The sequence below is a fragment of the Neopelma chrysocephalum genome, unplaced genomic scaffold (assembly GCF_003984885.1).
Source record: "Neopelma chrysocephalum unplaced genomic scaffold, ASM398488v2 Primary Assembly neopelma1_26, whole genome shotgun sequence".
Classification (NCBI taxonomy): domain Eukaryota; kingdom Metazoa; phylum Chordata; class Aves; order Passeriformes; family Pipridae; genus Neopelma; species Neopelma chrysocephalum.
In genome coordinates this window covers 20,000,265-20,011,999 of record NW_020897695.1, presented here as the reverse complement: position 1 = coordinate 20,011,999, position 11,735 = coordinate 20,000,265, and the positions used below count along the sequence as shown (strand labels likewise).

Here is an 11,735-nt window from a genome sequence, read left to right as displayed (position 1 = left end):
TGCTACATAATGCTGGTGATACATATTGATACTGCTCAGTGGCTTTTTTGTTTTAGCTAACAGATTAAAACAAAACATCAATAAATTCCTTTGTGCAATAGTGTTCAGAAGATTCTGTGGGAGAACATGCATTTGCATGCTTTTCTAGTGTTCTGCTTGGAGACATAGCAGCTTTAGCAAATTGAAAATTATCTGTGAATTCTGTTAAGATCTTTTTTTAGTTTTATGTACATTTCTCCCAAGGCGGTGGGTGGAGAACAGCAGCAATGCCTGTGCATACATGTTGCACGCTTGTGAGAGCAACACAACAAATCTGATCTCAGGAATGCAAGGAGAAATCTGCTGCTAATTGGACATGGGAAATGAATTTTGGTTAGTGTTTTAAACACAAGCCACTAATAATCAAATTCAAATATTGCATCCTCCATACTGCTATGCCTGGGGCTTGGTCATGGTGAGACACACCTACCAAAGAGGACCATCTCTGGATTCTGTCCAGTATCACAGAATGTGCTAAGTCAGAAGAGACCTACAAGGATCATCCAGTCCAACTCCTTGCCCTGCACAGGACCATCCCCAAGAGTCATACCATGTGCCTGAGAGTATCATCCAAAAGCTTCTTGAACTCTGTCGGGCTTGGTGCTGTGACCACTTCTCTGGGGAGCTTGTTCCATTGCCTGACCACTCTCTGGGTGAAGAACCTTTTTCTAATATCCAACCTAAACCTCTCCTGACACAACTTCAGGCCATTCCCTCAGGTCCTGTCACTGGTCACCCCAGAGAAGAGATCAGCATGCTGCTTTATGCTAGACAGCAGTGTGGCCCATGAGCCACTGTACACACACAAGCTGTTAATGCATTTTACACCATGTTACTTACAAAAAGGGTCATTCCACATGACTGTTCTTCTTCTTCCCTCAATAAATCTGTAAAAAGAGTGTTCTAAGGATTTGCTGGTTTATCTTGGACTTCAGATGCAATCCTTAAACTGAAACACATACTGATGTATTCAAACCACAGCAGCAGCATAAATTTGACTCTTTCTTGCTACTTGATATAGACTACAGATCCTCTGCAAGTCAGCTGCTTATGCTACCCTCAAGCAAGTTGCCAACATTCAACCAGTTAAGGGCCTTCGTCCCAAAATGAGCATTTGCCTTCTGATCTAGTGGTTTGATTAAAATAGCACTGCCAATTTGCTGGTGGGATGCATCTAAATGACTGACTAAGGCACTTTATTCCTCCTACACTCATAAGAAATGTTAATGATGGAATAATTTTATGGGTCACTGGAAAGAGTAGTTGCTTTTGCTGCTGTGATTGATTTATACTGTCAAGCTAAAATCTTAGCCTTGCCTCGCCTGCCTATACCATACTGATAACCAGAAGATGATGCTGTGTATTTTAAAGAAGTAGCAGGCAGCCCTATGTTTTAGAAGAGGGAGATAATATATTCCATCACTCTGGATTATTTTTTCCTTAATTTATTCTCACTGTTCCTCCTGCATTGCCAGGATATGTAACCCCAAAGGGACATGTAACCAGCCCCGGCCTCTGCCCCAGTGTGGAACAGCAACTGGCAGTATTCTGCCTTGAAGTATAACACTTATATACGCCTTTTCTTTGCCACATGTATAAGGGAAAATGATTTCTGCCCTTTAAGAAGGGAAATAAAACTGCTTGGCTAGAGCTACCTGTGTTTCTTGCTCTAGTCAAGTCTAATTTAGTATAGTTCTTCCAGTTTGTCTCGTGAATGTTCCAATTTGCCACAATCTGCATTTCCTTGACATTTAATTAAGGTCTGTTAAACATTATTTGACACTTCATTTTTCAGTTACGGCAACATCTTTAACAGTTTTGTTGAAGAAAGGCATTTTGACAACTTGACAGCTGCATAAGGGATCAGAAAAAAAATGTCTTGGGTTTGACCATTAGAAAACAGACTAGTGAGCACTTTAGAATCATGTATGATTCAAAGATGACTTGAGGTGAGTTCCTTCTGTCAGTTCTTAGCAGTAGTGGTTAGCAGGTGATGCATCGTGCCACTTTGCTCCTTGTGCTAGTTTCTTCTGGAGCAATCCAATCCATACTGCCCTGGGAAGAATTGCTCACACCTCCCTTAGGTGCACTTCTCACCTTTGGGCCAAAAGGCAGTATATGGAGCCAATTTGTAAAAATTCAGTGGTTTGGAATAACAGTTTCGGTTCCAGGAGTTTTGGAAAACTATTGGTAATATTTTTTTTCCTGCTGGTGATCTGAGCACCACATAGCAGAACAGCAGTACAAGCATCTGATTTTGTAAAAGATCCAAAAGTTCTGTTAGAAACATTTATAAAAATACAGACTGTAGAAAGGAATTTGACTGTACAATGTGTACAGCTCTCGAGTTCATCCCAGAGTGGCTTTTTACCATGCTACCATTTGAAAATGAAAGAAATGCATCCATATTTCTTCAGTCCAGGAAGATCCTGCTCCATCCCAACAGATGTCCGAGTGCAGGCTATGGGCCTCAGTTATTTCATGGAAATGGGCAAGAAAAGACCCAAACTACCATCAGACGGGATTCGCAGTTTCAGCCCCCATGCTGAAAAGGAGAGGTGTGCTTATTGGTGCATTGCAGTTGCCATTTGCTCTGAGACAGAGTCCATTCTTGCAGCAGCCAGATAATTCACTTAAGAGTCTGGCTTGCCTTGCTGCAAGAGAAATTCTCCATGGTCATGCTGAGGCTTCAATGTAGTCACTTTTTGGTGCCGCTACCCTCAAGTACTCTGGGTTTTCTGCTGCAGGAACTTTCAAGAGACCATTAGGTTTGGTTTCGTTCGGTAAGAAGTCCTGCTGGTAGTCAGGATTGTCCAGATTTATTTGGTGGTTGCCTGCCTGGATCCAGTAAGGAGAACTTTCAAAGACGGTCTTTGCCAGTGGAGACTGGTTAGTGTTGAGATACTCGGGGTTGTCCACAGCTGTGCTGTGTGAATTCTGGTAGCTGGAGTCCGTGGGGACCTTTGAGTTTGCTGTGAGAGAGAAGTTGTTGTAGATTGGATTCTGGACTGCTGAGGCAGATGCTTTCTTGGGCACCAACTGGTTTACATACTCTAGAATAAAAAGAAAATAAAAATAAGAAAATGAAGACATGAAACTAATGCAGCCATTTGCGTCACTTGACATGTAGTTTCAACCCAGCTGCCACTTGCTCTTTGCTCATGGCACATCACTGAACTTCCCCAAGTGGAAAAGGACCAAAGGCAGGAACTGCCATTCCGTGGCACCGAACACACCAAATGCTCTGCCCTGAGGTTCACCTTCAAGAATTTTGTTTGCAAACCAGCAGAAAGATGGCTTGGACCACGAGACAGTGAGATAGCTACTGCTGATTTTAGTGACGTGTGGGTGGCTATGTCCCAGATAGTGTTCTGAAATGGCAGTCTGAGAGCTTAGCTGCCAGAAGCTGTTTCTCTAGAAAAAATGTTTGGAGATGAGAAAAATGACCAGTAAATACAGGAACCCCACATTTCACTTCAATGCCATTCCTCACAGGGCCTTTCACCCTTTTTAGCTATGGCATATTCTTGGAAAGGTTGGTTGGGATTTTTTAAGGACACAAAGCATCATGACTGTGTAACGCATCCCCATCCCCCTCAGTGCTTGCTGGCTCGCTTTCTGACCACCTATGCTGTAAGTCTATGTGAAACCATAAACTGCCTTCTGTGAATCCACTTCTGAAAGCAATGAAACTGCCATAAAGCTCTTTATATTGCTGAAATGACTTAGGGGATAAAACCCATTTTGTAGACGATATTTTCTCAAGTAGAAAGCTTTAAACATATAACCACACATGCAAACTCTCTGGCTAGATGGCACATACAGCAAACATGAGGAACCTGGCTTGTGAGGGAACTGAAATGAGAAATGGGCAGAAGCAGCCAGATAAAGTCTAAGAAAAGGATATGTGTGCACTTTTCCACCTCTGTTTACTAAGCAAAGAAAGGTAGCAAGCATTTGAATTGCTTGCTGTAAAAAAAGAAGGGCAATAATTACATTTACAACCCAAAGGCTTGTGAATGAGTGGCCATGAGGTGGAAACACAGGAGAGGTACTCACCTGGGGCTGGCAGGAAGCTGTCATCTATGCTGTCCTCCAAGAATGCGCCTGTTGGGTCTGAGCTATACCTCTGGACAAAACTGTCTTCCCGCACAGGGTGTCCCTGCTAGGTGAAAACAATAGTAAAGGAACTGTTTTGTAGAAGTTGATCCACATAGGAGGAGTTACTCCTTTTTTAAAGGTCATTCCACTTACCCCATTCCTGTCAATGCAGGTTGTAGCAGAGTTGTTGCTAGTAGCACTCTTAGAAGATAGAGAAAGAAAATACAGACATTACAAGAAGCAGTTCACTCTTAAAATTGCTTATCATGTTTCCACAGTGGAAAAGTTTCATACCAATGAACTCAAGAGGGGAGTGCGGGATGTCGAAGGGCTGTTGAAAAAGCCCTGGTGTGGCACAAGATACTCATCCGCATCCACTATATCTTCCATGTCCTCCTCCTCCATTAGGGTGCGATAAAACTTGGAGTCTGTAGGGCTGGGCAGGTGCATCCTATCATCTCCCTGTGAAAAAAGTCAGCATGGGAGAGGACTTGCAGACTCCTTTCAAGCACTTGTTATCCCCTCTTCTGTGAGACAAAGTAATTTAGCAAGAGGCCCAAGATGCAAAATCTGGATCTATGCGTTTAACCAAATTTACCCAGAGTTTAAGGGAACTTGGGCCTGCAATCTCTGTCCAAGCTCCTGTAAAATAGATACATTTTGAAGAGGATCAAACTCTTGTTTTCCTCTCATGACTGTAGTATGGACTGTTGCTGGTCCTAGACTGGGACCAGTACTAAGAAAATAGTGACCAGACTTGAGATTTTGTTTGTGGTTCTAGCTGAATGTGTTAAGACCTGGAAAGCAACAATAAATCTGGCCTTAAGTTATCAGTATTATATGTTTTCATATGCATTACTAATAATTTTGGGCTTCATATTAAATGCCCATTAAATAACCACTGTGGTTAGTACCTGTATAACGAGATAGCGTGGAGGGTCACGAGCCATTTTCGAGAATTCAGCTATCAGTTCACGAAACTTGGGACGGCTGTCTGCATCGATCATCCAACCTGGAGGGAAAGCAATGCACAAATAAAGTTGTTTTGGTGATCAAACGCAGAGTTTAAAATAAAATGTAACAGCAAAAAGAGCAGTGCCATGCGTGGAACAAAGAAAGAAGCTACCCCTAAGGGACCACCATAAAAAGTTCATTCACCAGCCACTGGTGTGAATTTCAGCATTTAAAATGCAGATCTTGGGAGTTTTGGGAAGAAGAAAGGAGGTAAGAAAACCCCATGTTGGAAAAGCTGCAGGCTGAGCCTGTCTCCTCTCCTGCTGGCCTATCTCCATGTGGGCAGCAGGTCCCACCTGAGGGATAATGCAAATTAAGTCTGCTTTGAAAATGCTCTTGAAGGAGAGAAAGCAAAAAAACATCAGTGGGTGCCTGCAGAGGTACCATGATTTGACTGTCTGACAGTCCCTGCACTGCTTCATGGAGTCCTGGGAAGCCTACAGCAGAAGCCTCCTGTACCAGATGTCTTCTAAAATTCAAAACATCCTCACTGAGGACATTTTGCAATTAACTATATCTAAGCTGTATTTAATTAGTAAACAGACTTTAACAAAAAGAAGTCCTATAGCTTAGTGTGGACCAATGGTAGAAGAGATTTAGAATATAGATACTGGTGGGTTTACATGTGATATTAGTTAGGAAACCCACATTTTCTGTCGTCAACTCACAGATAAGCTGATCTGGAGACTCTTGTGTTTAAAATTAAAAACAACAGAAGTCAAACTTAGTGTGTCTAGAGGAACTCAGAAGAAACACCTTATCTGTCGGGGTTGACAGCGGGTCTGTCAGCACCTTGGCACTTACTGACGAAGCAACAGATGTTGACCAGATCAAAGTATACCCCTGAGATGGACTGAAAGAGAGGACTGAAAATGGAGGCCCTGATCCCGACAACATACTGATGCATCCTGAGGAAGCTGTCCCGTGGGAACAGGAACATTGTCTCACGAGAACAGAGACCTGTTTTGAACGAGAGTGGTCGGGAAAAACATCAACATGAGAAGAAAAATAAGAGCAGGTGCTCGGGACTGTTGTGGGAAAGAAAAGGGCTGTTTTGGGAAAGAGCAAAGTTGTTGTGAGAAAGTAGAGTTTAGAAAATGCACCTATTAGCTGTAAGAATTCTGGTGTGAGAGTTTGAACTGTCCTATCCGTGTGGATTACGTGTGTTCAAAAACTGTACTTAAGGGGTTGCGAAGCAGCCCCAGTGTTCTGCTTTTTCTTGGGAATAAACTTTGCTGGAACCTTTTTTCGTTTCGCACGTCCATTCCAACAGCGACACTTATCCACAGTAATGGAGAAATGAAGTGCTAACATGTCATCTGAAATCTGCATTAGACAAAATCTCATAATTTTCAGTGACTTTTTACCATGCTAGAAATATATTCCTCGCTAATTCAAGAAGAAAGCTTTTTGCTTTTAGACAGAGTGAAGCATTTGGAAGTTTGCTGTTCTTGCAGGAGTAGCATCTACTGTTTCTCACTTTGAGTTGCCGACATTTAAATGCTGTTTCTTAAATTAAAAAAATAGTAATTATTGTGCAATAACTTTGAACATTTCAGCTTATACTTTCTTCTTATAAAACAGGTAACTGGGATTCCTGTAGTCCTTTAGACAAAATGGCACAGCTTCAACAGGGTCTGCACTGTAGCCTGCAAACATGGGGTGATCAGAGCAGTGAAAGATGTGCAACTGAGCCCTGTGCCAGAAGGAAGGCTCAAACCCCAGATCCTAACACTTGCATTTAAATTCAGTGCAATAGTATGAAAGCGGATGGGGACACTCTATTGGTTGTGTTTTAAAAGCAACAGGTACCCAATTAGGTGCCTGTAAAAATTCCTCCTTTCTACATCTGGACTAACCCTACGGAAAGGCAGTGGGATGAGGTGTCAGTGGGGTTCAGCATCTCGGAGAAGGAGTTTCTAGGACACTGTTTTGGGGTCTGGGCAGCTCCCAGGCTAGGTGCACACACCTGCATCCATTTCTTGCCTGCCCTGTTGAGCATGGGATCAGGGTTGCTTCGTGTGGTGCCTGTTCCAACACAGTGCCATGTGGATGCTCCAGGGTTCCCAAAAAGTGCTGCACTATGGAGAGTTTGTAGTAACGTGGCTCCGATTTCAGGAACAGGTATATGTTGCTCCAGTGAGAAGGTCTTAAATGCCACCTAGTGGGCTGCTTATCAGCATCCTCCCAGCAGCGGGCATGGATGCAGCAGTTATGGCCTAGAGATGCGTGGGAAGCCAGGTAATAATCTGACATTTTAGCAGGTGATATAGATGGAAAGAGGGTTAGAGGTCCAGAAGCCCTTTGACGTGCCCTTAAGTGGCCAAAAAGTGCTTCAGAGACTCTCTGCTCTTGAGCTACTTTGCTGCAACAGCTGCATGCCAAAAAGGGGCCATCCAAAAACGAGGAAGAAACTGGAAGAGGAACTCTGGACCCTTATGTGTATCTGTCATTATGGTGCTGCCTGTGCTCCTGGCACTCCTTTAGTAAAAGGACATAATCCACATATGTGGTTGCAGAAGGAGGCATATTACTGAGCTAGGGGTGAGCCTAGAGGAGACGGCAGTGTTCATTTTATTTTCTAGACATACAAAAACAGAGTATCAGGTAAAGTGGTTGGTGTTATGCTAATTTATACTGCCTGACCATATCCATTTAAAATAATTGACAATATCAGCCAGTGGTGTGAATGGTGAAAAAAACGTTAGTTGGTTGAATTAATGACTCATGAAATCATATCCCATGCTCCTAAACAAAGCTCAAGATGCGGGAACATGCTCTGGTGTCACCACTCTTTTTACATAACCCTACTTCTGTGCCATTACCAAGAACACAGCACACACAAATGTAACCTAACAAAGGCAACTGTGTTCAGCTTAAATGAGCACCCACAACCTGAAATGTGAACTCACATTTGACCATGATCATGTACACATCGATGGTACAGATTGGGGGCTGTGGCAAACGCTCGCCCTTCTCCAGGACAGAGGAGATCTCACTGGCAGGGATCCCATCATACGGCTTGGACCCAAATGTCATCAGCTCCCAAACTGTCACACCTGCAGAGTGGGAAGAGAAGACCATGAGAGCAACTTTGCCAGGAGTTGGGTTGCTTGGCATGGGTGCAGACAGGTGGCAAGCAGAGAGGGCTCTCCTGGAAGCACTGTGTTGCCAGAACCCTAACCAGAGAAAACATTTTCTGCCACAATTTTAAAGAGAGACTAATATAAAAGGTTGAAATCATCCTGCTTTCCTTAAAGGATTTGCTTCCCCCCCCCCCTTTTTTTTTTAATCTCAGCTAATATCTTAGTGTTGAACATTCCACAAACTTCCCAGCCCCACAGAAAGAAAATAAAGGTTACTGATTCCAACTGAGCAAGTGGTTTTAAAAATGAAAGTTGTCTTTTTGTTTGAAAACAATCTCTTTGGAGACAAGCAAAAGCAGTTTTTGAAAGATGTGCAAACCAGCTGCCTCAGTGTCATTTGCTGACATACCATGGACTCTTGTGATGTAGCTGTTGTGATTGTCTAGTAGCTTAGGATACAAAACAAGATTTTGGATGCCAAGATACATAAATGGATTAAGAAGACCAGAGGCTGTATTTTTTTTAAAAGGACACAGGATCTGACCATCTGCATTAAATATTTTCCAGGAATATAAGAGTTCATGGGGGGAAAATTTTGCAATACATTGCTTTGAAAAGTTTCCTTTCTGCTCCTTTTTTTCACGCTAGCTTATGAATTACACCAAATACAAAATAAATTCTCTAAGGAGGTTATCACTTTGCTTCCCTTTTAGCATTGTCCTCTCAACACCAGGACAGCACAAGCTTTTTAGCCCACAGCAAGGTTATTAGACACTGACTGACAGTGTTGCCAATGTTTTTAAGTCCTCCTTCTAGTTACACGGCTTTATTATCAGGTCCATTATATTTCATGTGAAGCTGCTGAAGAAAACCATCAGCAGAACTTCAGCAAATGGACCAGAGTCTCTTACCTGCAGCCCTATTCAGGGGAGGGCTCATTACCAGAAAGATTATTCTGCAAAACATCTTACACCTCACTAACATGCAGTTTCACAGGAATTTTACTTTGTTGGATAGGTGATTTCAGCCCAGTATTTATATATTTGATCTCCTGTTCTTCTCACAGTAGAATGCAAAAAGGCCAGTGTAGAGTCACTAGCAAATCCTGCAATTTTCCAACCCATCTACAATAATTGTAGCTGCTTTTAAACTCACCATAACTCCAGACATCACTTTGATGAGTGTAAATTCGGTGTAAAATTGACTCCAAGGCCATCCATTTAATTGGAACCTAGGAAAATTCACAAAGAATCCTTAAGAGACTGATCTAAAATTTACCAGTGATAGTTACCACCAGGTGGTACGTAAATCAAGGAAGGAAAAAAACAACCAACCAACCAACACAGCTATCTGAATGGTAGAGCAGGCAACTTTTGAGTCCCTTTATTATTATTATTTTCATATATTATGATGAACCTGGGAATGTGTGGAGTATTAGACATATAAGAAATATCTCTTACAAAATAGTTTTACAACATTTTTAACAGTCAAATAACTACTTGTTAAATCTTCTATCATAACAGGACACAAATCCAATCTTAGGCTACATGACAAAGAATGATCTACACCCATATGTTTTCTATTTATGGTTGCTGCAATATTTGCAAGCAGCTTCTCTTTAATTTCTCAGCAGGACACATTCCCTCCATCAGCACATAGCACAACATGAAGACGTGTTGAACCAAGTCTGACAGGTCTTTCTTCTGCTATAAATATACAACATTCCCTTTCTCTTTATAAACTGCACAGTCTTATTGGTCTTGGCTACACTGATGAATTCAGCCTTTTTCTTTTTTAAATAATCTTGCTTTTTCCCAGACATTCTGAGTGGGAATTTCAAAAGCATTCACTGCTCTGCTACCTCTGCTCCCACTGCAGTCCCATTGGCCTGACATTGCTTCGGCTGATTTCAGAGGACTTCCACAGGCTTCAAAGGCAGCATGCTGAGATGGCAGCTGAGTGCTATGAAAAACACAGTCCCATTTTTTCCCTTTGTTTAAGGCTTGTGTGGAAGCAAAAGCTCTAGCGATTGCACAGCAGTTGATTCTCTGATGTGCTTTACCTTGCCTCCCTCAGCGTGATACTCCTTCTCGTCGGCACCGAGCAGCTTTGCCAGCCCAAAGTCTGTGATTTTCACGTGTTGAGGAGTCTTAACAAGGACATTCCTGGCAGCAAGGTCACGGTGCACCAGGCGACGTTCCTCCAAATAGTTCATTCCCTACAATACGACACACTGTTGGTAGGCATCACGCACTTTGAGCCTAGACACACAAATAATGTCACCAAACTTCAGCTGCTCTCTGGTAACTATGCACACCACCGTAAACACGTGGTAACCTATCCCACTTCCAGAAAAAGGCTGGCTATTTCAATTTACATAATGTTTATTGCAGGATGAGGATGAGTGCTCGCACAGTTACATGGAGAAATAACTGCTACCTTCCAGGAATCTTCTTGTGGGTCCATGCACTGGCGGAGAGATGAAGGAAAAATAGACAGTAGTGGGTACAGTATATAGTAACAGGGGATGTGGTTCCTTTGGGATTTAGCTCAAGAAATACGAAATCAAGATGGAACTTACAAATAAGAGGACAAATTCTTCTTTCAGCTGCACTTGTGCAACCCCAGTGACTCCAGGAGAGCACAGTACAGAGCTGAATCACCACCTTCCATATATATGCACCCCAAATCTACAGAGTATTTAGACTATCATTCAAAGTTGCTGATACTGAGTCTTATTACAGTGTACTCTGCCTTCTCCCTGCTAACAATGCCCACCGCACAGATGAAAAATAAAACATTTAAAAAAAAAAAAATCATCATTTTATGTCTGAACTCAGAGTTACATCCATTTACAAGTCCTCTTTGAAAAAGGCAAGTTCTTCCAGTTTCACTGCCTCCCATGATTAGCCTGGTTTCACCATAGCATATGTGCTTTTTTGGTACAACTGCCTCTGGAGGAAGAACATGACTAATTGTGCCGGTCTGACTTCGAAAACATAAATTTAAGAGCTGTGTTTCTGACTACAGAGATTATTCCCCTTTCCCTCAATACCAGTCTCTTGGTGCATGGAATAAAAAATGTTCATAATTTCCAAGTTTCCTGCAATATCTTTTCCAAACCCCACAACTATTCCCAGTCCATAGGTTTCTGCTAGCAGTAGCTTATGCGCTTATGTTTTTATGAAGAGAGTTAATAAAACATTACTTTTAACTACAAAGTTAACACCAAAATGATCATGTTGATGTGATGGCAGAGGACTCGAGGGAATAATTGCCTTCCAGCCTCCACCTGCTTCCTAAGCCCACTGCTAACCTGGACCACCATCGAATCCTCCACCCAAGTCCCTGAGCAGAACTTCACCCATGCACTGCTGATGCTGCCAAAACAAACCACCCAAACAAACTGGCCCAGTGCCACTATGTAGCGTGCACTGATTTACACAAATAGATCTTTAGCAAGCAGAGCTCTTGAAATAAAAACTCTTGAGCTGC

General features: G+C 42.4%; 1 protein-coding gene across 2 annotated transcripts in view; it reads right to left on the bottom strand.

Annotated features, from left to right (window-relative positions):
- Nucleotides 1-680: 680 nt before the first annotated feature.
- The window catches only part of EGFR (epidermal growth factor receptor), a 156,638-nt gene continuing 145,583 nt past the window's right edge, over nt 681-11,735 (bottom strand). The window contains exons 21-28 of one of the 2 annotated variants that reach the window (XM_027675804.1): nt 10,303-10,458; nt 9,396-9,471; nt 8,067-8,213; nt 5,055-5,152; nt 4,435-4,602; nt 4,294-4,341; nt 4,099-4,201; nt 681-3,092 (exon numbers count right to left, since the gene is read on the bottom strand). In XM_027675804.1, coding sequence (XP_027531605.1) covers nt 2,716-3,092; nt 4,099-4,201; nt 4,294-4,341; nt 4,435-4,602; nt 5,055-5,152; nt 8,067-8,213; nt 9,396-9,471; nt 10,303-10,458 — 1,173 coding nt within the window. In that variant the 3' untranslated portion in view covers nt 681-2,715. Of the gene's footprint in view, nt 3,093-4,098; nt 4,205-4,293; nt 4,342-4,434; nt 4,603-5,054; nt 5,153-8,066; nt 8,214-9,395; nt 9,472-10,302; nt 10,459-11,735 lie in introns of both variants that reach the window. The other variant, XM_027675802.1, reaches the window with a different exon arrangement.